At 46.8% G+C, this 24,305-nt stretch overlaps 3 protein-coding genes across 4 annotated transcripts; 1 reads left to right on the forward strand and 2 right to left on the reverse strand.

Moving 5' to 3' along the window:
• Positions 1-418: 418 nt before the first annotated feature.
• Positions 419-5,239, forward strand: larp6a (La ribonucleoprotein 6, translational regulator a). The gene is given in 4 exon segments (XM_027020518.2): positions 419-1,125; positions 2,175-2,373; positions 3,305-3,499; positions 3,501-5,239. Coding segments are annotated over 4 exon segments (2,016 nt in total). The 3' UTR covers positions 4,416-5,239.
• A 2,972-nt stretch (positions 5,240-8,211) lies between these two features.
• tm2d3 (TM2 domain containing 3) lies at positions 8,212-14,270 on the reverse strand. The gene is made up of 6 exons (XM_027021602.2): positions 14,144-14,270; positions 13,597-13,701; positions 13,337-13,497; positions 12,906-13,080; positions 10,597-10,672; positions 8,212-9,352 (listed from the first exon to the last, which is right to left on the reverse strand). The coding sequence occupies exons 1-6, from the start codon at positions 14,250-14,252 to the stop codon at positions 9,187-9,189; spliced, it is 792 nt and encodes a 263-aa protein (XP_026877403.2). The 5' UTR covers positions 14,253-14,270; the 3' UTR covers positions 8,212-9,186.
• Positions 14,271-14,528: 258 nt separating this feature from the next.
• Positions 14,529-24,262, reverse strand: tars3 (threonyl-tRNA synthetase 3). Of its 2 annotated transcripts, XM_027020071.2 has the most exons (19): positions 23,895-24,261; positions 23,541-23,630; positions 22,815-23,002; positions 22,265-22,388; positions 21,620-21,744; positions 21,235-21,352; positions 21,050-21,114; positions 20,750-20,828; positions 20,348-20,494; positions 18,516-18,614; positions 17,919-18,085; positions 17,441-17,603; positions 17,015-17,152; positions 16,819-16,896; positions 16,623-16,723; positions 16,343-16,447; positions 16,080-16,152; positions 15,680-15,794; positions 14,529-15,331 (listed from the first exon to the last, which is right to left on the reverse strand). In XM_027020071.2, exons 1-19 carry the CDS (start codon positions 24,234-24,236, stop codon positions 15,183-15,185), a joined length of 2,466 nt encoding a protein of 821 aa, XP_026875872.2. In that variant the 5' UTR covers positions 24,237-24,261; the 3' UTR covers positions 14,529-15,182. The 2 variants fall into 2 exon arrangements, with proteins under 2 accessions (XP_026875872.2, XP_026875880.2); XM_027020079.2 differs by lacking the exon at positions 18,516-18,614 and having other exon boundaries at positions 23,895-24,262.
• Positions 24,263-24,305: the final 43 nt, after the last annotated feature.

The raw sequence follows: 24,305 nt of genomic DNA on the forward strand, positions 1-24,305 counted from the left end.
TGCACAAGATGAGCGGCGGTGCGGGGCGGTTTGTGATGCTTATTTATGAATGGAAGACTCCATTCACTCAGTCCGGTTTGTTATGCAGTTTTTGCTATGCAAAAATTATACGACTTTCGAGCGAAAAATATTTAACTTAAGATTTCAAACTGATCAAACAAAGAATTCCAAATAATACTGATGTTGACATTATGTATCATACGTCGCGATCCAATGTCAAAACCTATTAACCAATTTGCACGAGGAAGTGGATCGAACCGTTTGATTGCTGAGCTGCCTCTTCTAATTGCTTTCACGTGAAATTATGAATTTGCCACACCTACAAGGGTATCTGAGAAAAGCGTCACCGACCTTCCGAGTAAAAAAAAAAAAATAATTTTTAAAAAAGAGAGCGAGCGAGCGAGCGAGAAGCACAATAATGCAAGCTTTAGTGAACGCGTTCCTGCGCCTGTTCTCGTTCCTCCTGCCCCCCTCTTGGCTGAGGTTAGGCTTTTGCTGGTGGGTTGGGGATGAGTGCGGAGACTTGCCGTTGCCCAATCCTAGGGCTCGTCTCAAACGTAGAAAACCTCTTACATATGAGGAAGTAACAGCACAAGACTCCGTGCCTGCCGCCTCCCGTCCTCCTAGCTGTGTCTCGCTAGCTGCTGACAGCCCCGCGTCGCCGCCAGCGGATTTTCCGTGGGGCAGAATCTGGGAGTTCTGGCACGCTGTGGAGCGCATCTTGGGGGCTCCCTTCGCCATCCGCAGGCGCTGGTGCCAAAAGCATCGAACTTTATATCCGTCCTACGCCGCCGATTCCGGTTCCCCGCCGAACACAAACGGCAATCCGCGAAGCACTACCAAAGACGCCGACGAGCCGAGAGCCGACACGTTCCCCACTGTCATGAGTGCTGCTACGGAATCGCCAAGCTCTCTCGAACCGCTGTCCGGCGCTTCCGTTCGGTCGCTTGTCGACGTAATTAGCGTGGACAACCACCTGCAAGAAATGGGGACTCAGGTAACGATAACCGTTGCTATCCAAGCAGCGGAGGACGAGGAGCCGGACGAAGAGCTCTCTTCCAACAACCTAGATCTTCACGGAGGCAGCTGCAGTGAGGACGAAATCGCGAAGCATGATAAATCTAGGTGGGGACACACTTCGTTATGTTTTTCGTGAATGAATAAAAGTTGTTGTCTTTTTTTAATCGAAAGCAACATAGTCATCAGTTGCATTCAGTAACAGAAGGAGAAATAAGCTTTTGCGACTTATGGGTTGCCTAAAAGTTGCAGACTAATCCATCTGGAATTGAATCTGGTCTAAGGGATTATGCGAGCGCCCGTGCACGGTGTGTGGGTGACGCAGGCGGCGCGTGTCGGCTCTGGGAATGGCACCAGACCTGTTGCTTTTAATTCCCCTGCGTCACACCTGGCTATTTTCTGCTTGCTGACCCTAGGCGAACGTGTGGCATTCAGCAGTCCGCACACTTCGCAGAATCCTGCCTCCTTCACGAGGCCGCTTTCTGACAAGTTGTCACAAGTTTTCTGAATAGGCTGGGAGTGCAGCCCAGAGCACTGTTCCTCGTGCACGTCGCGTGAAGCGCGTTAGGCTATGTCGGTGCAGTTCATTGCCTAGTGGTGGTGTGGGAGGTATATGACGCCTTTTTGTCCGTAAAGGGTTTTCCTCTCGCGCACTCGCTGCGTTAATCACTGCACTCGTTGAAAAGGGTGAATATCCGCTGGAGCAGTCTGTTTAGGCGCTCGCGCTTTTAAAGGGCGTGGGAGGATGCTTGAAGCCGGTGAGTCATCAATTATATTTCATTCTTGGACACTTTTTTTTTTTTTTAAAGAATTTTTTTTTGCGATCAATCAAGTAGGCATATTGTATAATCAAGACACTTTGGGACAATAGAGAAATGTTTGGAGCGCCGAGTTGTTTAAGAGCGTTCCCCCTGTTGCTGCGGCGCTCGACAGTCGTGGAGCACCATGTGTTTATCCGTCACTGCGCGGTCATCAGATGGCGAGGCCTTGGCGCGCTGTGCTGGGCACTTGGCAGCGTTTAAGGCAGAATGGAATAGATTTTCGGGGGGGGTTTGCAGTCTGCTGAGAAGCCCCTTCTGCCAAAACCACCAACTTCTGCCCGATGTCAAAGGGTTACTCCCCTGGCGCGAGTCATTTAGTTTCTTCCTCCCGCCTAGTGGTGCTGGCACTAGTGGCGGGGAGCTGGAGGAGGAGAGCTGGCGGCCCCCCGACCCCGAGCTGACCCAGAAGCTCATCGCACAGATCGAGTTCTACCTGTCGGACGAGAACCTGGAACACGACGCCTTTCTGCTCAAGCACGTCCGCAGGAATAAGCTCGGTTTCGTCAGCGTCAAGCTCCTCACGTCCTTCAAGAAGGTTGGTGGTGTTGACCCATCTGTGCTGGGATCTACTGGCATGTCAGGGAGGTGGACATGCACTTTACCTCAAGTCTTAATTTAGAAAGAAATCTAACATTTGAATACAGTGCATCTCAGCTCAACAGTTTATTCTTTCCGGCGGCGCTGATTGCCCCGACATTTTAAATAGGGGGGGCAGTGGTAGTTCAGTGGTTAAGGTACTGGACTAGTAATCAAAGGGTTACCAGTTTATATCCCTTCACAGCCAGGTTGCCACTGTTGGGCCCTTGAGTGATGCCCTTAATCCACAATTACTCAAGTTGTGTTCAGTCATAATTGTAAGTCGCTTTGGATAAAAAGCGTCAGCTAAATGTCTATCGGTGTGAATTTCCTGAAAGTGTTTTAGGCAGTTGCCCTGTGTGCCAGTAGAAGTATTACAGCCACGATGAACTGTTATAGGCGGTCCCCACGTAAAGGCAAACTTGCAAGCTGCAGTCTGACTTCCCCTAACATCCACTTCCTGCTTATCTGATGCAACCCTCAAACCGTCATCAAAGCAAGGACACCAGAGACAACAGATGCTAGGCAAAATGCACCACACACGCCTCTCTTGTTTGGGCCATGTGGAAGCATTCTCAACAGATGTTTTACCGTAGCAATTATGAGCAAGCCAGAAGTTGCTCTGGCAATTAACACTGCAGTACGAGTGGGCTGAGAGCACAGGCGCTGAAGTAGTTCTCTTCTTTGCAAACGTAGTAGGCATTAAATGAGGAGTTAAGCTGGATCAGTTTGTTTCCGGATCAGTTTAGACTGCGTGTCCGTTTTCTTAAAGACTTATTCCACATCCCTTATTTGCATTTTCATAAACCCAGTTAGTGTCATGAATTGAAGGGTGCAGTAAGTGAGCACTGAAGTGTGTTTGTGTGTGTGTTTGTGTGTGTGTGTGTGAGGTGAAGCACCTGACGCGGGACTGGAGGACCACGGCATACGCGCTGCGCCAGTCCACCCTGCTGGAGCTGAACGAGGAGGGGCGGAAGGTGCGGCGCCGGACCACAGTGCCGGTGTTCGCCAGTGAATCGCTGCCCAGCCGCATGCTGCTCCTCAGCGAGCTGCAGCGCTGGCCCGAGCTGGGCGTGGCTCTGGCGGGGGGGGGGCGGGGCTGGCGACGGGAGCCCCGGCTCTGCCCAGCAGGAGCGCCTCATGGAGCTTCTGCTGAAGGCCTTCGGGGCGTACGGCCCGATCGCCTCGGTGCGGGTCCTGAAGCCTGGCAAAGACCTGCCCCCTGACCTGAAGAAGCTGAGTGCCCGCTACTCGCAGCTGGGAACCGAGGAGTGTGCCATCGTGGAGTTTGAGGAGGTGGAGGCAGCGGTGAGGGCCCACGAGGCCTATCTGGGTGGAGACGGCGATGGCAGAGGCCTGCTGGGGCTGAAGGTGGTACTGATCGGCACCAAGCCGCCTAAAAAGAAGGCGCCCAAAGAACGGCCACGGGAGGAGGCCGGCGGCGGCGGGCTGCGCAAGAGCCGCTCGCTCAACAGTCGCGTGCGTGAACTGCAGTACCACGGCGATGACTCGGCCTGCAGCTCCTCAGAGACGGAGAGCAACCCCACCTCGCCTCGACTCACCCGGAAGTCGCGCTCGTGCAACAAGCTGAGCCCCGTCAGCGGAGGCCCCAACTTCCACCTGAGTCCGGCCGTGTCGCCGCGCACCAGCCCCTGGAACAGCCCCCGGGCCAGCCCCTGCTCCCAACGCAAGGCTCCCCACTCCGGCAAGTCTCCCCTTGCCAGCGAGGGCAGGCTGAGCCCCGAGCCGGGCCGACGCTGGGCGGACTATTCCTCAGACAGCAGCCTGACTCCCTCCGGAAGCCCCTGGGTCCAGCGCAGGAAGCAGGTCGCCAGCCAGGAGAGTAGCCCGGTCGGGAGTCCCATGCTGGGAAGAAAGATCCAGAACGCGGATGGTCTTCCCCCAGGTGTGGTGCGGCTCCCCAGGGGCCCGGATGGTACGCGCGGGTTTCACGGGGTTTCTGTGGCCGAGCGGGGCAAGGCTGCAGGCACGCAAACTTGACTCAAATGTGGGGACCCTCACTACCTCCGAAACTGCAGAACACGGCCCACTGCGGGTCCAGCCATCCTGACCCTAAGCTCCAAACTTGGAACAGTTACATGTCACTGTCTGCTTGACTTGTCTTTGAAATACATTTTTATATGTATGGTTTTGTTTTTGCTTCATATGGACATCATAATTTCATTAGAAATTGGTATTCATTGGTATTAGAGCAGGAGGCTGCTATAAGTGCAAAAATGGAACCACAAACCCAGGATGGACAAACTTGGAGGGGGCTTCTTATTTTATTATTATTATTATTATTATTATTATTATTATTATTATTATTTTAAATTTAAGGTTCTTTTTATGTCCTTGGTCTTGAGGTGTGTAACTCTTACTCTAATGAACTCTTGTGAATGTTGTAACTTTGTTGATGTGGACAGTGGTTTAGGCGTGTGGTTTTGATATGACCACCACCATATTGCCTTGTTAAATGTCAAGCACCTAAAAAGCAGCAGTTAAGTCTGCTCTTTCCATATGTCTTTCATTTGGGCATTTGCTGGAATAGTAATCTCCTAGAACACTTTCGTTCTTTCCTTTGGTATTTTGAGTTTTCTGCCTTTCCGGGACCACTTTCTATTTTAGAGGTTACTGTTCTTGCAGGGATGCGTCAGAGTATTGTCTGTGCCCAACAGAGGCCCGTTGTGCTTCGTTCAGGTGTACGAGAGACGTGGTAGTGAGGGTTCAGGCTACAGTGTGTAAAAATGCTTCGCGTTTGCCGATCAGAGGCAATGCACAGCATATTTCCTATTGTACAAATAAAATCACTACTGTGGCATTCATCTGTTCCTGTTCGCCGTCTTTACTGACTGCTAGCTCTTTGTGTTTATTTATGCCAACGCGAGGCTTTGGGGTTACCAGTGACACCCCAAGCTCATGATTAATTGACTTTATCTCCGATGAGCAGGTCGTGGGAGGCTGGCTGGCCAGCTTCTGGCAAACCGTTTAAGTACCCACACCCCTTTTTTGCGGGGTTGTTAACTAACCTGTGTAGCCTTCTTGGAGCAAAGTCTCTCCAAAGAGCCATGCCGGCCTCCTGGTTCCATTAAACACACATGGTGTAGCGGGGCTCCGGACGCTCGTCCGTGGAGTGTGGACACAATTGTGTTTTTAAGGAGATGAACCAACAGACTTAAATGATGTGCTCCATTATCTCCAAAATAATTTATTCCACAGCGTGAAAGTTTTAATGTTTCTTAGCAACCATGGATGGCCCAAAGAAAAGCTGGCTGCGGAAACGGTGTAATTTAAAGTGAATTTAGTGGAGTGAGGTTAAAAGTCGCACAGGGGCTGTTTAGTCCAACAACATATTGGATCATGTTCTCTTGTGTAACTGATGTAATTTTAGTTTCCCCTCCCCCTCTTCATTTCATTGCAATCCCTGTTCTCTCACTCTTTTCACCAGTTTTGAAACTCATTTTCTAAATTAGTTTTTAAAATTGAGCTAATTTGCTACAGGAGATGGGATTAGTCTTGATGAATAGTGATCTTTTTGAACTAAAAGATGTCTGAGGGGCCAATTTTCTGAACAGATTATGACTAAAATACCCAGAAAAAAAGCAAGGCATTTGATGCTCCCAGTTGTCATGGATATGGGGCCTTTGGGCTGGTTTTCACTAACTGTGGTGCAGAACACGCTACTGGACCGAGATCGCAGTGCTTTTTTAAAACCTCTGTTACAGTAGCCATCACCATCCTTTCAGTGCCTAAAGTTCTGACCCGGGCCAAGGTTCCCTTTCCCTATTGGCAATGGTGCTCTGCGCATCTTTTTTTCCTCATTGCTTATTTTGTGGTATATTTTGTAATCTGAAGTCAATTAAGTTTGGTCAGTGATGGAAGGAAACTTAAGTTTTGCTACTTCAGTGGTGTCACAGTGCAAACCCACAAAGCAGAAGGATGTCTTGGCTGTCAAAAATGTTGGCAGGTGTAATTTGCTAGGCTACAGAAGGCATTGCTGGTGCTAATGCTTTGCCCCATGTTGCTTTAAGTATAGCTTAGGTTAAAAATTGAGCCAAAGAAAAACTCCCCATCAAGCCTGTAAGAGCTTTTCCCGGCTTCTGAATCTGAAACACCGTGTATGTTTACATGGTGCTGTATGTAAACAAGTGCAGTGGTTTTTGGTTTTAGTTCCATATCCAAGCACATAGTCCCCATAACTTTCATTTCTAATCTACTCCATAACCAAAACAAAAAGGCTCTCCATAAAGCTGTGCAGATTTAATGTTTTCCATATATTATATAAACTGGATCAATTTTTTTTTTTTTTGCTGTTGTGAAACCTGGAATGTATTCTCCACCTACAAGGTCCACAGAAGCCTTTATTTCTCCACCTGTAAGGAAGTGGTAGAATAACTGCTGTCTGGGGTAGGTGCAGAGAAAAGAGGGGTTTGGGGCTTTATCCTGGGGCAAGCTGAGGCAAATTCTGCTGATTGGTTCTTCCTTGTAACTCCACCCCCCAGGCCTCCACATGAGGCTACTCATACCACATCTGCTACTGGCTGGACTCTGGTTCCCAAGCAAACTGGTTTGTCCTAAGATGAGTTCAGTATAACTGTTCAAACCAACTCCTTAAGTTCAAGTGTTTCCTTAAATTCAGCCAAAGTTGGCTCACTAACCAATGAATTCACGTGGGTGTGTGTGTTTGTGTTACCCTCTCACTTTCCTTACTGAGTGCTGGGTTTAGCTCTGAGATGTGAGCGAGGTACAGGCTTGGATCAGAGGCTGGCAACATATAGTGTGAGTGCACCAGCATGTGGGAAAAAAGTGTGGGTGGACTGGTGTTATACTGACCCTACATTGCAACAGAGAACATGTATATATACACACACACACACACACAAAATACTGGGAAATGAAGAAACAATGCTTCCAGTTGTCAAACTGGTGAATAATTTCTCCAATCACCCTGACAGCAGTCTGATGTACCTAATGAAACCTACACTGAGATCCCAACATTGGGATTGGTGAGCAAAAGCCTGAGTTATGAAGTGAGCAAAGCTTTGTCTTTCACCTAAACAAACACCAAAAAAGACATTTTTATAGTTTCATTTTATGTTATCACTGACCCAGAAACAGGCTTCTGAACCGCCTGACTTTTGGAAAGCCCATAAAGGGAAACATTTACTAATGGAAGTTCACTTTATTCAGACCTCAGAGAGGTCAACATGTGTTACGTGGGCTGTGCGGAGGAGGCGGAACGAGAACTGCTTCCCGCTGTGCGACGTAGGCCCACCTGCGTCAGACGTGGGATCACTGGTGTCGGAGCGCTGGAGGGGGGCCGGCTAGCGACAGTGGCGGACGGCTGTGAAGCGCTGAAGCGTGCGGCGAACGTCCTGGTAAAGGGACGTGGAGTTCATTCTAGCGCTCACTGCCATCGTCGCTTTCCAGATAACATCCAGACCAGCAGGCTTGATCCACAAATAAAAGGGGCCACAGTAAACCGAGCACCTTAATCGCGGTAGAGGCAGTTAACATCACGTCTGTTTCAAAGCCAAATATATAGACCTGTGCTTCATGAAATTCAGAGTACTTGGGAAGCTCAGAGAATATTAATAGGGTTACGAAAGCACGAAAAGCAGGTTTCGGCCCACAGGTTTTCGGCGCACACACAAACACGCACCCTATAAGATTTGGCTGCCTTTGGTCTTTCTTATTTTATCATCATGATTTAATTCATGAAGAAGTTTAATCTGTAGCTGGAAACCAAGCCTGTAAAACTGCTTAATCTGACGGTCCAGAGAAACACGACCAGACATTTCACAGGTCAGAGCTCTATTACGTGAACAGCCACAAGAGGACTCCATTTCACAGGACTACCTTGTTTTGCAGGTTTGCACGATTTATTTGTAATCTCTCCTTCCCTGGTCATGCATCATGGGAGTGGTAAGGTCTTCAAAACCTGATTGGACAGTGAGTATACGGGAACCATGAAACCCAATGGCCTTGCTGACGCCACACAAACCGACAGTGGTGACGGAAGGGTTCCTATAACCATATCCTGTTTGAGCGCTTAACGAAAGCCAAACAAGCAAACGAATGATACATAACGGCACAAACGTGATGACAGTCTATACAAATTTATCACAACACACCGTTTTTATATACAGTTGTGATGCTACACTGCGTGGTGAAATACACAAGTGACATCTTTAGGGAAGTCCTGTTCCTTCTCAGCATAAAAAGACTTGAACCACCCTCCAAAGGACTCTGCACGTCTATAAGCTACAGCGGCCAAAGGTGCGAGGGAGGGAGGGAGGTAGGGAGGGAGGGCTGCCTCTCTGTCGGGACATCGCCTCATCTCCGGGACGACACGAGGACAAAACGATCGTGGAAAGCGTCCAAGCTTCAGTCAGACTCCACCTTCTCCTTCAGGCTCCGTCTGGGGGAGGTAAAACCCCGGCACGTTGGCGGTGTGGGGCACGCGCCAGCTGCAGATGCCCTCCCCTCACACACTGCAACGCACCGCCTGTCTCGGCAGCGCCAGGAGCCAAACTCGCAGCCGCGGAGCCAGAGCTCCCCGCGCAGATGGGAATGGTGGCAGAGGGAGTGTGGATGCCCGCACACATGCCAAAAGGACTGGAAATCACGTAATCACTATGGAGCCAGCCAGGTGGGCTCTAAAAGAAACGGGGGGGGGGGGGGTCCGTAATCCATAACATTGTCTTTGAACTGGCTGGGAGTGGTGACGTTTGGTCCATGGTTTGTTTTTGTCTTCTGCCGTGTCAGAGTCTTAGATGTAGAGAGAGCCATCGGCCGGCCCCACGTAACCGACAGCGATGAGCAGGACATCGATCAGGGTCCAGATGCCCAAACCTCCAAAGCTGAAGAGTTTGCCCAGCCCCTCCCTCCACTGGCCCAGATAGAACCGGTCAGCGCCGAACCCACCCAGGGTAATGCTGCAGAGAACCAGGAGACAGACACACACACACACACACACACACACACACACACACACACACACACACACACACACACACACACACACACACACACACACACACACACACACACACACACACACACATTTTGTCCATCAAATGGGTGAAACAAGCAAGTCTCTGCAATCCACTAACTTTCCATTCTCAGGGCCATTTACGACATAACCTTGATTGTGATACAGACAGCGTAATTATCCTGTTTTACACCGTAGCTTGTACTGCAGAAAGTGGGTGAACCCGATCAAGCCAGCTTACTCCGACAAGCCTGGCAAAGTGCCAGCAGCACATTAAGCTATCGATCAGCTGGAAGGTCGGCTGGTTTTATACCGTGCACCATTGTCTGTCTACGCGTTTGTCTTCATTATACACAGCCCAGTTCCGACTCGGAAGCTAAGCAGCCTGTCTCGGTACACGACTCTAGGGTATTCTGAGCACCTCGCTGGCACAGAGGAACATAACCCGGTTGAGGGCCCTGTAGCAGGCATCACGTCTGACGCAGATGACCCCTCCCCCCCAGGTGAGTGTCAGCAGAAGGTCCGTCTTTTTGGTTTTTGTGGCATTATAACAGAACTGACATGCTGCAGTCGACCCTGAACCCTACTCTTATGCAGCGTCTTACCCCATCGCCACTTTAAAGGAACATCTGATTACGGTTTTTTTTATTTTAGTTTTTTTAAGCAGACTAATTATTTTAGAACCTGATTAGCAATGTAATTTGCCTAGATTAGTCATAGGCTACTCAAGAATAAATACTGCATATGTTGATACATCACTGGATTTGTGTAGAATATGTCCCCAGGCCTACATAGTTAGTAAAATGACTAGGTTTTCCTGGCATTTAGTCCGTCAGATATTTTCTGCTCATGAGTCTGGTGTTGCCTTGTCTTGTGACTAATTACAAACGCTGTCTCGGCAGAGTGGAAAAGAGACGCCCCTTTTATTTCCCCACTGTCCATTGTTTGCTTATACATCTTACGTACACTCAAGAATCTCACATTTCACATCTGGCCTTGAATTAAGAGAGAAAATGGTGTATTTGGATATTATGTGGTGAGAGGCCCAGAGCCTGGAGTGGACCATAAGGGACATTTCACACAAGGCCAGGATTGATTCTTTCACTGTACAGACTCCGCCCCTCGGTAGAGAGAGGGGGAGCCCAAGCTCAGGTGAGCGCATTACCTGAGCTCAGGCGAGTGAATTACCTGAGCGTCAGCGCTGTAGACCATTTATATCCCCCAGTCCAGTTGCAGAAGAGACGCTTCTGAAATTCCCTTTGCCCTGTTCAGATAAAACAGACTCAGCCTGCGTGCCAAAGTTGCTCACACATTTGACTGATACTGCAGCAGGTCTACATAAGGGCTGTTGGTTCATCTGCACTGCAGTATTGGCCTTTGCCACACTGAGGCCTGAATGTTCAAAGATGTCAGTGTTCATCCAACTTCACTACATTTCACTGTTTCTGAGCGTTCTAACAAAATCACAGATGCCCAAGATGTTGGGTTTTGATGAATCGCATCATTCATATGTGGCAACAATTGCAACAAGCAATGGAAACATATGTAAACAACTGGACAACAATTCAGGAGTTCTTATCTTCCCAACATCAATGATTCACCAGTGTGATTTTAATATGTTGCAAGGAATTTTGCAAATGCACCATCTAGAGATAAAACTCCTTATTCCTAGTTCATATGCCCCATAGTCCTTCATGCGAGCGCTGAAGACAGACACACTGCACTCCTTACCACTTATCATTTTCAAACGTTTTACCATAAAAAGAAAAGCCGTCTTCTCCGTGCTCGTGGAGAACCTACTCGTCAGGCTGTCCCCTTTATATCAAAGGATTATATCAAAGGGCCTGCTCCCTTTATCCGGCGCCTCAACTGCCTACACTCACGGGAAGTCTACGGAACATTGCACAAAAGACAGCCACTTTTCAAATGCAGTGTTACAGCTGTAGGAGTGTACTACTACCCACACTACCTCTCTGGAACGCACCTTCAAGCTCTCGCTATGAAAACATTTGAATGATTCTTTTGTATTGTGTCTCCGGGGGACACTGCATGACAGAGTGCAGACTAAAATAGCTGCTGTATAACAGCGGGCATCGGAGCTGTGCAAGGCATTACCGGTCAACAGGTCATGTGTGCTCAGATGCACCTGACCGTCCTCTCTTCAGGTTTGCAAGAGACAAACTGGCTAACGGACCCTAGGATACGACTCCAGTGCCTTTACTTGTCCCAAATGTACAGAAAAGCAAAAGGTTCCTTGCACACATTACCTAATGCTGCCCCATGTCCTTCAACAGGTATCGGGGGTCTAACACACGCCCAGATCACGCTGCACGCACCCTGCCACCACTGTCAAAACACTCTGATCCTTACGTCAACATGATGCAAAAGGAAACTGCCATCATCCAATCAGGACGCCCCGGTGTGTGCCCATTGGAAACACACTTTCATCTTGTCCATCTCAGACAAGCCTGCTACCCAGACACTGTCTTCGGCTGCCATATCTATTGACACAAAGTCTGACAAGTGGTGCATTTCGAAATGACGCGCCAAACACGCAGTGAATTTGGACATAATCTGCCTGGCTTTCATGCTTTCACGATTCTTGCCTTTCTCCCTTGACCCCTCTGACCCACAAAATGGTCCCTGTCCAAAGGATTACTGACCTCTTTTCTCACCACTCTCCCTAATCCCTTGAAATGGTTGGGTGTCGAAAAGCTCAGGATGATGGAGGGATGCAAGAACAAACACACCCAAACAACCATCTTGGTACAGTCAACATCACTCGCTGTGCTTATTTCAGAACACGAACTGGTGCTCGATATGACTAATTTTTACTCCACACACTGTAGTCTTACTGGAATGTACCATTCATGTGAAGGTGGGAGGTCATTATAAAACTGGTAACTCAGTAGTGAATATCAGGCCTGCATTATATTTTTGTCCCATATTTTATAATTAGCCACTTGAAAACGTTGCTACAACAGACAAACCCGGAAAGTACATTTGATTCCAACATTAGACATGAATCTGTGTGTTTCTAGCCACTAGGGTTGCGAAATATGCATACTATATTATTGTTTATGGACATATTATAGCTTATACATATTTTATATGAAGTAACATATTGCAATTATATTGCTAGCTACATACTGCAATTGTGAAATGCCTTACAATATATTTAAAAAACACTGGTGTTTATGATATGTTTTGGGTGAAAAGGTTTGGTTTGATTTATATTGACCAAAATGACAGGATCATTTGAATGCCATGATTAATCAAAAGTTCCACAGAACATCTGGAACATCAGTCACCGGTCAGGATGCACACTACGCAACAGGAAATGATCCGGTTTATATGGTCACAGTATGCTCTTCTACTTACTTCCTTTTTTTAATGACTATGTAGGTATTGCAAAGACCAACACTCTGATAGTAATTAACAGACAGTATACTATGTAAGCCCCCCTGCCCACCCACAAAGAAAAGGGGAATCCACACCTAAGCAGTTGACATGATCCAGGACCTTACAGGTGGCCTTGTAGCGCTTGCGAGGGCACGCCACAGTCGTGCAGATGGTGGAGATGTTACAGCGGTACTGAGACGGATCCAGCTGCCAGCAAAACTGGCAGGCAACAGTCAGGTTAAAGGTTTTCTGTTGCCTCTTTGACCCATCCTGAGGAGACGCAACCACACAGGGCAGGGATTATTCCACAGTGGCGTAAACCAGGAAAACACTAGAATATCTGACAGAACGTCATAGTCCGTGAAGAGTATCAGCACGTCTGGATTGACGGCAAAGTACGAGCCCTCTTGAGCCAATGTAAAAAGCAATGTGAATAGACTCAAACATCTAGCTAGAAATGAAACCTTATTCATTTATTTTCATGGATAAAAAGTGAATAAATTGTGTAAATGTCGGGCACACATACCACACAGTGCACTCCAGTATTGGTGCTGCAGGTGAAATTGGTTGGCTTGCCATAACTGCAGTTGTGATGGTAGGAACAGTTGAAGCAGTCTGCTGGTAACTTACTGCACAGTCCCCCGCTAGGACATTTGGCTGTGTACTTCTCGTTGTCAACTGCGGACTCTGAAAGGACCAAAGAATGACAGATTAAAGGCACAGATACCGAGACCAATAGCAGAATTCAGCTAAATATCATACTATTTCTGGAACACAGCGACTCACTTGACGATGCTGTGGATAGACCCGGGCTGGTTTGACTCGAGCTGGCCGGAGATGTATATGTGTTGCGCGGAGGGCCTTCACCCGTATACGCGGAGCTCAAGTAACCTTTCGAACAGAAAAGAACAGCGCTATTTGGAAGCGGAACCAAAGCCAAGATATCTCAACAATGTACTAGTCCACGTCCGCCCAGATCACCTAGCTATATTTGGAAGGCAAATTTTCGTATCTTTAAAAAAAATAAAAAAAATTAAAAAAATACCCTAGCACTATTGTAGCATCAGCTAGCTTCATGCTGTTGTGAACACGCTCGTCAATCTAGTTGGATGGATGGAATGGCCACGAAATCTGTAGCTAGACGTCTTTTAGGTGAACAGTTCAGTTAATTATGAAATACAGCTTAAACACGCCGTTAACTGACAAAGATTCACGATGGCAGTTAGCTAGCCTAGACAGCATCGGCTAACGTTAGCTAGCCATCAAAGTGTGCTAAACTAGCTCGTCGACAACAGTAACAACGCTTCTTTTGTGTTTTAGTCGTCCGTCATACCACTTGCAGATCTGAAGAAAAGATCAACGAGCAGCAATGATAGAATGCCATAGGATCTCATGATGTTTCGTCCCCTTTCAAAGCCCCTCGTCAAGCCATTAGCCATCATTCAGAGTTCAGAACACGCTTCCGGGAACCATACGTCACCAAGCAACCATTGGCCGCTGCTATATAGAGATCTTATTTATTTATTTATATTTTGATATTTCTAAGCGGATTTTTTTCATGGTAAACTACAAAACATTCAGTGTCGTTTGATGGTTTCTCACGCGATATATTTCGCTTCTGTGGTTTAAGAAAAGTCCTTATTTGCATTTTTTTCTTCATATGCGCTCTCTCACTCGCTCACGCACAACTACCCCCTACATACTGAAGCAGGATAAAGTCACGGGTTTCACCATTTATTTCATGAACATCGTTCATAATGTCACGCAAGTTAAGCTTCCATTTAAGAGAACATTCCATTTACGAAATAACAGACCTTTACGTTCTTTTATGGAAACATTTAGTGCATTTCAAAAAATCATCACTGGCAGGACATTCAGTCAATATCTTCCGCGTTCACAAGCCTTCAAGTGAAATGTTACTTTACCACATCGCTTTCCCACTCGCCCAGTAATGGTCTGGTACGTTCCAGTGGAATAATTCTGCCTTGATAAACATTTTCTAATCATCACAACTCCACTACTCTGTTCCACTTAAACATGACCTACAATTCCCACTTTGCCCTGTCCTTTCTGCCTCACCACAGCTCTCTTTAACCCTAATCCCAACCCCAGACACAAAAAAGATCCTACTCACTCACAGAAAACAAGACTGAGCCGATAAATCAAAACTCTTCATCATGTCTTCTATTCATCCCAATAGATGTTACTGAATAATCAAAAAATTCATAATACAGGTTAAACAGAATCAAAATTAATTTAAAATAAAAATTTGCAGAGCCCTTCATTGTTGATTTTTCCTAGAAATGCAAGTAGCTGTTGGAAGTGTGAGTAGGTTCATCTTTTTGGAATTGGGATCTGGTCCATGTCTGGGATCAGAACACCTCCTCAGCGTTCCTGCACCGGGACTGTCTGAGGAGCATGAGGCGGGCCAGGACCTCAGGCACAGTCAGCTCGCCGTGGATTCCGTTGTCCCTAGTGCGCACGTTCACGCTGTTAGTCATCTTCTCCTTCTCACCCACCACTGCCAAGGACAACATCAAGTCGGGGGAGAAAAAAAAAACAAACCAAAACAAACAGTTAGTTGTTAGTCATGGTGGTTGATCTACAAGAACAACAGCTGCCCCGACAGCAAAGCACAATTCCCTCTTCAAAGGGCCTGAAGATTCATTCATGGGGCAAGGACATGAATGCAGAAAACATGTGAAGTGGCTTTTCATCTAATCACACACACACACACACACACACACACACACACACACACACACACACACACACACACACACACACACACACAGCACCTAGCAGTCTGTCAGACAGCATTCCTGCTCAAATGATGGATGTTTTGTAGTGAAATCAAGTGCGGGCGTACCCAAAATGAAGTTGTACTGGGCTAGCTGGGCGTTGCGGATTTTCTTGTTCAGAAGGCAGCTGGCGTCGAGGTCCACGTCCGCCATGAAGCCTGCCTCCACGAACTGCTTACACACCTGCAGAGGGGCAGGGCCTTCCGTAGTGAGTCACACAACAGCACCTGGGCCCACATTCTAGGCCCACATGGCTTAAAATGCAGAAATTACAAGGTGATGAAAGACCAGGCGTCTTAACCAAAAAGGTCTGAGACATGCACCTTTAAATTCAGGTACCAAAAGTGATTTCGCTTGACGAGGATTGGGTTTCTTCTGTGTTGGTGACCCATAATGCATTTAGATAAAGTGTAATAAACAAACAAACAAACAAATAAATAAATATTAGAGCATGACGGAGCAGCCTACTTTACTGGCATATTCCTCAAGGGACGGATTAACAGGCACCACCATCACCTGATGGGGAGACAGCCACAGTGGCCTGAGAAAAAGGGAGGAGTCCAAATTAGAAGACAAAGCTATGTTTGTTTACGCATGTTCTATATGAACACAGGTACTTAATTAACACACAATAATGAGTTAACAGCCTGGCCTATATATTATACTCAGTACTTATACTCAGTACTTCTGCTGTGTTGTGCTGCATGAATGAGAGGGTATTATTACTGTACCATTTTCCAGCGTAGTTCTCAGTAAGGATGGCGATCATTCTCTCTACAGAGCCCAGGATTGCACGGTGGATTATAACAGGCCTGGCTCTGTCATCCCCGTCTTTCCTGCGAGGGAGCACACACATCACAGCGTTCGTTCATGGGAATGCGGTTTAACGGTAACGCACTGCAAATAGATGGCGCGCATAATCCTAGAAACAGCAGCAGATTGAAGGCAGCGTGAGTAATTCGCGAGTCTGACTGTGCTACCACTGTGGGCGGGTCTTGGACACTTCCTCACCCGACATATGTCAAGCTGAATCGAATAGGCAGCTGGAAGTCCAGCTGAATGGTGGCACATTGGTGGTAGCGCCCGATGGCATCCTTAATCTTGATGTCAATCTGTAGAGCCAAAAATGGGAACGTTTGAAGTTTCTAAAATGCAATGGTTCATAATTCACGGCAGTTCCACGAAACAGAAATTTCTGCAGACCAACCTTTGGGCCATAAAAAGCGCCATCTCCTGGGTTCAGCTTCCACGGTTCACCAAATTCATTCAGGCTGTTCTCCAGTTGCTGCAAAATACACAGGAAAATCCAAACGTCTTCTAGAGTAGAACTTCAGTAACTTCAATTTCCTGATTCTAAAATTACCTAGAATAATCCTAGATTAGGGCCTTGGTGAGAACAGTACCTCCTCAGCCTCGTTCCAGAGGGTGATGTCGCCAAGGAATTTCTCAGGGCGGGTGGACAGGTGCAGCTGGAAGGAGAAGCCAAACACATCGTATACGCAGCGGAGGAAGTCCAGACAACCCTTCATCTCGGACTCAATCTGGAAGCAGAGCAGCAGATTAAATAATCCCAGAGGGACTGGTTTAATCCCATTTTATGTTCCTCCCCAGCATCTAGGTCAGAACACCTTCTGATGGGAAAGCAGTAACATACCATGGGGAGATGTACTTAGTGGATCTATAAATGAAATGAAATGTTCAACTCACTTCATAATCAGAATGGTTACATGCATGTTTTAAAACATCTTTTCCCATTTCTGAACAGCGCATGTGTGTTAATTCCACAATTGAATGCACATGAATTCCAGAGCCATACTTGATTGGCATACCTGCTCCACGGTACAGAAGATATGTGCGTCATCCTGTTGGAAGCGGCGGACCCGGGTGAGTCCCGTGAGCGTCCCGGAGAGCTCGTTACGATGCAGCACACCAAAGTCAGCAAGCCTCAGGGGCAACTCGCGCCAAGATCGCGGCCGATGACTGAACATTAGACTGGGGGGGGGGGGGGTAATTTGTAAATTTTATTTTATTCTATATTATATTTATCTAGCAAAGTAGTATGTCAGTCAATCAATCAATCAATATACACAAAAACACATGACACTCACAGATATGTAATATTGGATAATGTTCCTCAATAAATAAATGATTTGTCTCATGTTTGATTTGGTTCTCTTTATCTACTTTTGGGACTTGTGTGACATTCTGATAAAGTTTTAGGTCACATTTATGCAGAAATAGAGAAACTTGTAAAGGGTTCAAATCTTTCAAGCACCACACACACAATCACACACACATAGAACATACCAGTGCCCTGGGCAGTTCATGGGCTTGAGGGCGAAGACGTCCTGCTCTACAGGGAAGGAGAACATGTTCTCACTGTAGTGCTGCCAGTGGCCTGACGTCTCCCACAGTTTGCTGTTGTAGATGTTGGGGGATGCCACTTCCTGGAAACCTCTCCTCCAGTACTCCTCCTGGGTGGACAGCACAGATACACATGACAAGAAGGGGTCACGCTAAGAAGAACCTGCCCAAGCTCAAAGACATGTTAACTACAGAGCAGAACTTGCTGGAAGAAAACCACATAGCGAGGACTTATTACCCCCAGGAGGGTGTAAACACAGTCACATAAATTTACACATTTTCATAAGGGCCAATCAGTTAATCCCAATGCCTTTATTGTTGCAGTAATAAAAAGAAAATTCTACAAATGTATTAAAACTGCTAAGTATAAAATCTAAAATATGATATGTGGACAAGCACTTTTCTTTGTAAATGTTGCTCTTGCATAAAAGACAACACCTACATGTTAGAAAAGATAGCCGTCTAGTGTGGCAGGTTGCAGACTTCGTTAGTATTTGGTGTGGTAGGTGCTAGATTCCATAAGTGTGTAGAAAGTCTTACCCTGATGAACTCGGTGAGCGTGTTGTAAATGTAGGCACCACGGGGTAAGAAAAAACAGCTGCCAGGACTCAGATCATGGAAAAAGAACAGCTCCTGGTCCTGAATCATACGCGAGAGAGAGGAGGGAAGAAGAATCTGGAGTGAACAACCCCTCATGTTCTCAGTTGGAGGACGTGATGTGCTACAGCTTTTCATCTCCATGGGGGACTGAAGTGACACACAGCATAAAATCTGCTGTGAATTCATAAGACAACCTGTCCCCAGACCCCTCCAAACTCCGAAAAGCCTGAACGTATGGCCCCTGGCCGAACAGAGCAAATAATTCAGCTCTCCATAGTCTTCTGTGGTGGAGTGGCTGAAAGCCATCCTTGTGTGTGTGCGCGGGCGTGTATAATATTATATATGTGTGAATATATGAGAGAGAGCGAGAGAGAGAGAGAGAGAGAGAGAAAAACATGAAGCCGTCTCTTAGAGAACCAGCTGGTCATCACACGATCAGGGGAGCATATCAATCACACTTTAATTGAGAACGTGACATAAGCAATGTCTTCGATTTTCACATGTCTTCTTCACCGAGATGCACAGGAGTGAAGATCTGCTCTATGCATTATGTCTCAAGTTAGGAACTTTGTAATACAGTACCTTGTATGAGGTTATGCTTGCTTCTTTTATTTGATGCAAACATAAGAGCAAAGCTACTGATACTGAAAATAAAACTTACATTTCAAGTAAAAACGCAGATTAAAATTAAAATTGAAATCAGATTTTGGATGGTAAATGTATATTTTCAGTGCAGTATGATTGTGTGCAGGATCAAGGCAGAAAGACGAAAGATCTCCTGGAGGCGGTTGGCCTCCATTTGAGTGACAGCTTGGCTACACCCACTTTTAGCACAAGCGAGAGGGCGTGTTGAGGTCTAGGGAGAAAAACAGCCTTAATCACTGGCTCTAAATTAGACTTCTAAGCAAAGGCAAAAGCCAAACAGCAAATTCAGTTGCAAACTCCCAGCTATATCACAATTGGCTCAATCAAATCCATAAATCTGGGAATGAACTTCTAATCAAATCGCACCTTTGTTATCCGGGTTTACCCAAGACCTGGAAACAGTAGCAGTGGACCTAATTTTTTCAGGCAAATGAAGTCGTCTCCCATGTTCCTTGAAGGACACAGTGACTGTCCCCTTTCTCTTCCCCAGACAAAGCCAGTTTTCTAGCTTTTGAAGATTCCTTATACTGAGCCACAGTTCTTGGCTGCAACCTCATGAATACCAACTGTGGTGGTCTTTACCACTACGCAAACGTGTGGGGCCCCAGAGATCGGGGGGGCCCTGCTGGCTGGAAAATAAATAAATAAATAAAACACATTTATATTTTTAGCACTGTTTGACACTAAAGAGATATCGTAACACACTAGCTAGTTAATCGGGAATCTTGAACGCAACCATGAAACGCTCAAATCCCAACGACGCCCTAAAGAGAAAGAAAATTAAGGAAAAGAAACCAGGGTGTTCAGTTCTGTGAGGAGATGGGTAAAGATTGTATAAGATCGGTAAAAAAAAGTGTCTTTGCTCGGGGCCCCAGAAATACAGAATCCATCCCTGAATACCAAGCATGGTTGCTCAGATCCATCTTATTTCTCTGTGGAAGTACCAAGTGGAAGAAAGTGAAATCATTCCTGACACTTCCTGTGCTGTTGTGGAGATGAAAGACCCTAAACAAGCCAGTCCCATATGAACGCATCCGTGATGAGACGGTTTGATGCTCGTGTGGCACCACTGCCTCCTGGGAAGTGTATACTCTGTTGTGGCCGGTTCGCACTTGGTCTCGGCTCACCTTTCCGATTTTGCGGTGGTCTCGGTTCTTGGCCTCTTCCTGAAATCGCTCCCACTCTTTGAGCATCTTGCTATCTGGGAACGAGATCCCGTAGATGCGCTGGAGCGTCTCCATGTCTGCACGACCTTCCCAGTATGTGGAAGAGTTCTACAAATGCACAAAAGGGGAACGTCAGGGTTAGCCAAGCTAAATGGTACCCCACACGGACCCGAAGCAAGTTTGACTTCCATACAAAACAAATGACACTTTGCTCTCAGTCATGCTACAAACACATTGCAAATAAATCATAGACAAATATTAATTGCAGGAATGATTTGTTGAACAGAGTCAGATCTTTCAGTGGGGCTTTATGGCAGAAACTGGGTCGTCATCGTGGACGTACGACTTGAAAGGTCGACATACCTTGTAGACCTTCAGTGCTTTGATCTTGCCTGTATGTCGCACGTGTGGACCTCGACACAAATCGATGAGGGGACCACATCTGGAGTACAGTCAGAGGAGGCCAGTAAGGACCAGACCAGGCTATTCTCAAGAATACAGCAGCAATGCTAATTATTGAGTAAGCAACTACACCTCTCACTAGTTAGCATTAGCCGTTAGCCTTAGTTAACCTCAAATGTTCACCAACGAGTAGCTCGTGTGAAAAGATAAAAGCTCCTCTCATCAGATCACTGCAGCTTTCTCTGGTGCTGGTGGATTTACCTGTACACGGTAGTGGTGGGGGTGCTCACTTTCTCATTCAGGATACGACATTTAAACTTGTTATACTGGAAACCAAGAGTCAGCGTCACACAGAAACAAGGTTCTTAACTAGATTACTGCAGCACACACAAAAACACTTCATATAAGATGTACTTTTAGTGTAGGCATAACAGGGCTTATCTTACCTTGAACATCTCCAGTAGTGTCTGCTTGCTGATCTCCAGCCTCTCAAAAGGCTGCTTGTCTTTCATGATGTTCTTGCAGATGGCTTCCAGATCACCAAACTCACCGCTTGAAACTCCTCTGGTGGAGAGAAAACCAGACACACACAGCTCACACTTTTATAGAATCACGCCACTATTAAACCAATATTAAACCAATACTTCTGACCAAATTAGTCACTTACAATTTATAACGTATAAATATATAATAAAGTAAAATATATAGAAACAAAGAAGATAATTCACAATATATAGTCTAATAAGTTGGTTTACAAATAGAAATAGTGCTTTAAAGAGAAAAAGATCTCACTGAAGGGTGAATCCTTACTTCTGCATCATCTGTACTCACCTTGGCCCATCCAGGAACATGTCGTAGTAGAAGCCGTTCTCGATAGGTGGGCCGTAACAGAGGCAGCCTCCATAGAAGCGTTCCATGGCCTCTCCCAGGACATGAGCACTGGAGTGCCAGTATACCTGCACACAGGTATGTCACAGCAGAGCTCAGACTATCCGTTACACACCTCACAAACTAGACAATATGCCACAAAGACCTACTAGTGCTTGTTACACATTAGGGTTTACCTTCATTTTGGACTTTTCTGTCCATTTACATTAGTATTTGAGCACTACACATTAATAACAGACATGCAACTGTCCAAATATCAGTTACGGCATTGGTGCATATCACATGACACAGTATGTACATTTGATTTACTGGTAACCAAACCCGGTTGACATTTCCTTCAATTCTAGGCTACGTGTGGGCTGAAAGGACAGCCCTACACACCCGCGGCCTGGGCGTCACCGCACACACCCTGGGCCATTCCCTTGCTTCTCAGCATCATATTCCACCGTTTCAACGGCTACTGTCCACCAAACAACTCCTGCTACTTGACCAAAAATATTTATGGCAACACTTTGCGAGTAACAGTAACACTTCTGACACCACTTGCGCATTTTCTGCCGGAACATTACAGCGTCATCACACACTCACGGCCCGGGCGTCTTCGTGGTCGAAACGCAGCAGTTCCAGAGAGCAGTCCTCCTCCAACGGCCGGTCCAGGTCCCACAGGTTGCCGTCCACACGGGCGATCACACAGCTGTCGGCCAGACCCTGACTGACACAGCACACATTGCTGGAACACACTTGGGGGGGAAAAAAAGGACCACCTCCAGGCCCAAAACAAGGCATGAAGTTCCCCATCAAGAGGCAGATGAAACATACTGCATAGTACTATGAAATGGTACAGTACTGTTTCAGTGGATGTAGGGTTTCTCTTAGTACTGCTGTTGTTGCCACCAAACAATGATCTGCATTTCATTCATTTAACTGGTTCACTAGGGTGCATCTTTAATGATATTTAAATTAGTAATGCTGACTTATGATTCCTGCCGCATTTACGCACGCTCATCACTATTGCTGCTGCTGCTACTACTACTAATAATAGCACCCAAATTCACAACAGCATCCATCAAGCATGTACTGGGGGCTTTACACATGCATCTATGTGAACCAGTAAGGGAACAGACTCTTAGCTGCCGACCTGATGCCACAGGCCAGCTGGTACGGGGTGCTGATCCAGGACTGCGCCTCCACATCCTGGCCATCGGGCAGTTGCACCCGGATGGGCAGGCTGTGGGCCGCCCGCTTGGACAGCAAGGTGTCGCTCTCCTTCTTCAGCCGCTCGTAGAGCTCCAGGCGCTGGGAGATGTAGCTGGGCCACGGGTGTAGCTGCATCGCGGAGGTGAAGGCAAGTGTTAGGAGAAGAGGAGTGGAACACGGCTGGCTGCACTGGGCTGGGCTGGGCTGCACTGGCTATGTGTAGTCAATGTGCATCACCCTGCCCTGCACCAACAGTCCTAGTGGTGCTAATTTTTTATAGAAAGGACTGAAGCCGTGTAGTGCAACATGCAGTCACAACACAAATATGATAACTGAAACACACATCAAACATTAAGATTATAGGTGATTAAAAAGGCTGATAATTACACACAATTATACATGACACAATTAAACAATTTATTTTTACTGTGATCTGACACCAGTTCTGCAGTTTGTAGTAATACACTGGGACAGGGACAACTGTTCCCAGGTCAGTATAAATAAGGGACACCCTAAATTCGGTCTACAAAGGGTGGCAAGTTTTACTGATGCAATACCGATGTAACATATGTATACTGTGGATCACTAACTGGCTTTTGTCCAGCTGTGCTAGGGATGAGTTTAAAAATACTCAAACTCAGAAGGAGGCTTTTCATTTTTAAAATACCTCCTCCGCTCCTCCTTCTTTGGGTTTCTGCCTCTTCTTGTGCTTGTCTGCCGTATTTCGGGCTTCTGGAGGCTTGGCTTGCGTAGCATTCTACAGTGTGCATGTCAGAACAGACAACACCAGCATGTCATCCAATGCAGTGTTTTGCATGTTTCTCATAAATAATAAATCCGTTACGTCTCAGCTCCTAAGGCTCTAATACTGTATCTAGCAGAAGTACATCCACAGACAATTATCTATCCATTTAATGTAGCTTACTTTCCCCAACTCACCCAGTACCAACTAATTCCAGTGTTGTGATATCACCGCATAATAATAAATCTAACAATTATATTCACACTTTACGAGGCAAACCTTCTGAAGCGTGCGTTCTTTCGGTTCTTTCCGCCGTGCTTCAACCACGGTCTTCTTGCCTTTCTCGCTTAAAGCTTTGTTATGTGGCTCGTGGCCTTTTTCCCCGCTGGCGTGACCGTGCGTCTCGAGCTCCAACTCCGCTCGCAGACTGCGGCGGAGGTGAACGAGCCGGTACTTCAGCTTCTCGTTCTCGCTGCGCAGGTTTCCCAGCTCGGGACTGTCAGCCAGGGCGGCGGAAACCTGCGCTCCGGACAGCCCATCGCGGAGCCGCGTTATCTCTCTGCTCAGCGCCTCGATGTGCTGCTCCTGAGCCGACAAACGTGCGGCGATGCAGTCCGCCATGTTTAAACCACACCGCGCGACAGCCGGGAGTCGTTATTTAACGGGAGCCGCTCGGGAAAACACTGATTT

The sequence above is a fragment of the Electrophorus electricus genome, chromosome 4 (assembly GCF_013358815.1).
Source record: "Electrophorus electricus isolate fEleEle1 chromosome 4, fEleEle1.pri, whole genome shotgun sequence".
In the NCBI taxonomy this organism is placed as follows: domain Eukaryota; kingdom Metazoa; phylum Chordata; class Actinopteri; order Gymnotiformes; family Gymnotidae; genus Electrophorus; species Electrophorus electricus.

Excerpts from the sequence above, each read along its gene's own strand:
- tm2d3 (XM_027021602.2), bottom strand. The coding sequence starts at position 14,252 with ATGATGGCTAATGGCTTGACGAGGGGCTTTGAAAGGGGACGAAACATC. Across the intron at positions 13,702-14,143 it reads TTTCTTCAGATCTGCAAGTG|GTTACTTGAGCTCCGCGTAT; the intron begins GTATGACGGACG and ends TCTGTTCGAAAG. Across the intron at positions 9,353-10,596 it reads TCTACAGCGCTGACGCTCAG|CATTACCCTGGGTGGGTTCG; the intron begins GTAATTCACTCG and ends GGTTCTCTGCAG.
- tars3 (XM_027020071.2), bottom strand. The coding sequence starts at position 24,236 with ATGGCGGACTGCATCGCCGCACGTTTGTCGGCTCAGGAGCAGCACATC. Across the intron at positions 17,604-17,918 it reads ATGAACTGCCCAGGGCACTG|TCTAATGTTCAGTCATCGGC; the intron begins GTATGTTCTATG and ends CCCCCCCCCCAG. Across the intron at positions 15,795-16,079 it reads TTGAGGAATATGCCAGTAAA|GTGTGTAAGCAGTTCGTGGA; the intron begins GTAGGCTGCTCC and ends GCCCCTCTGCAG.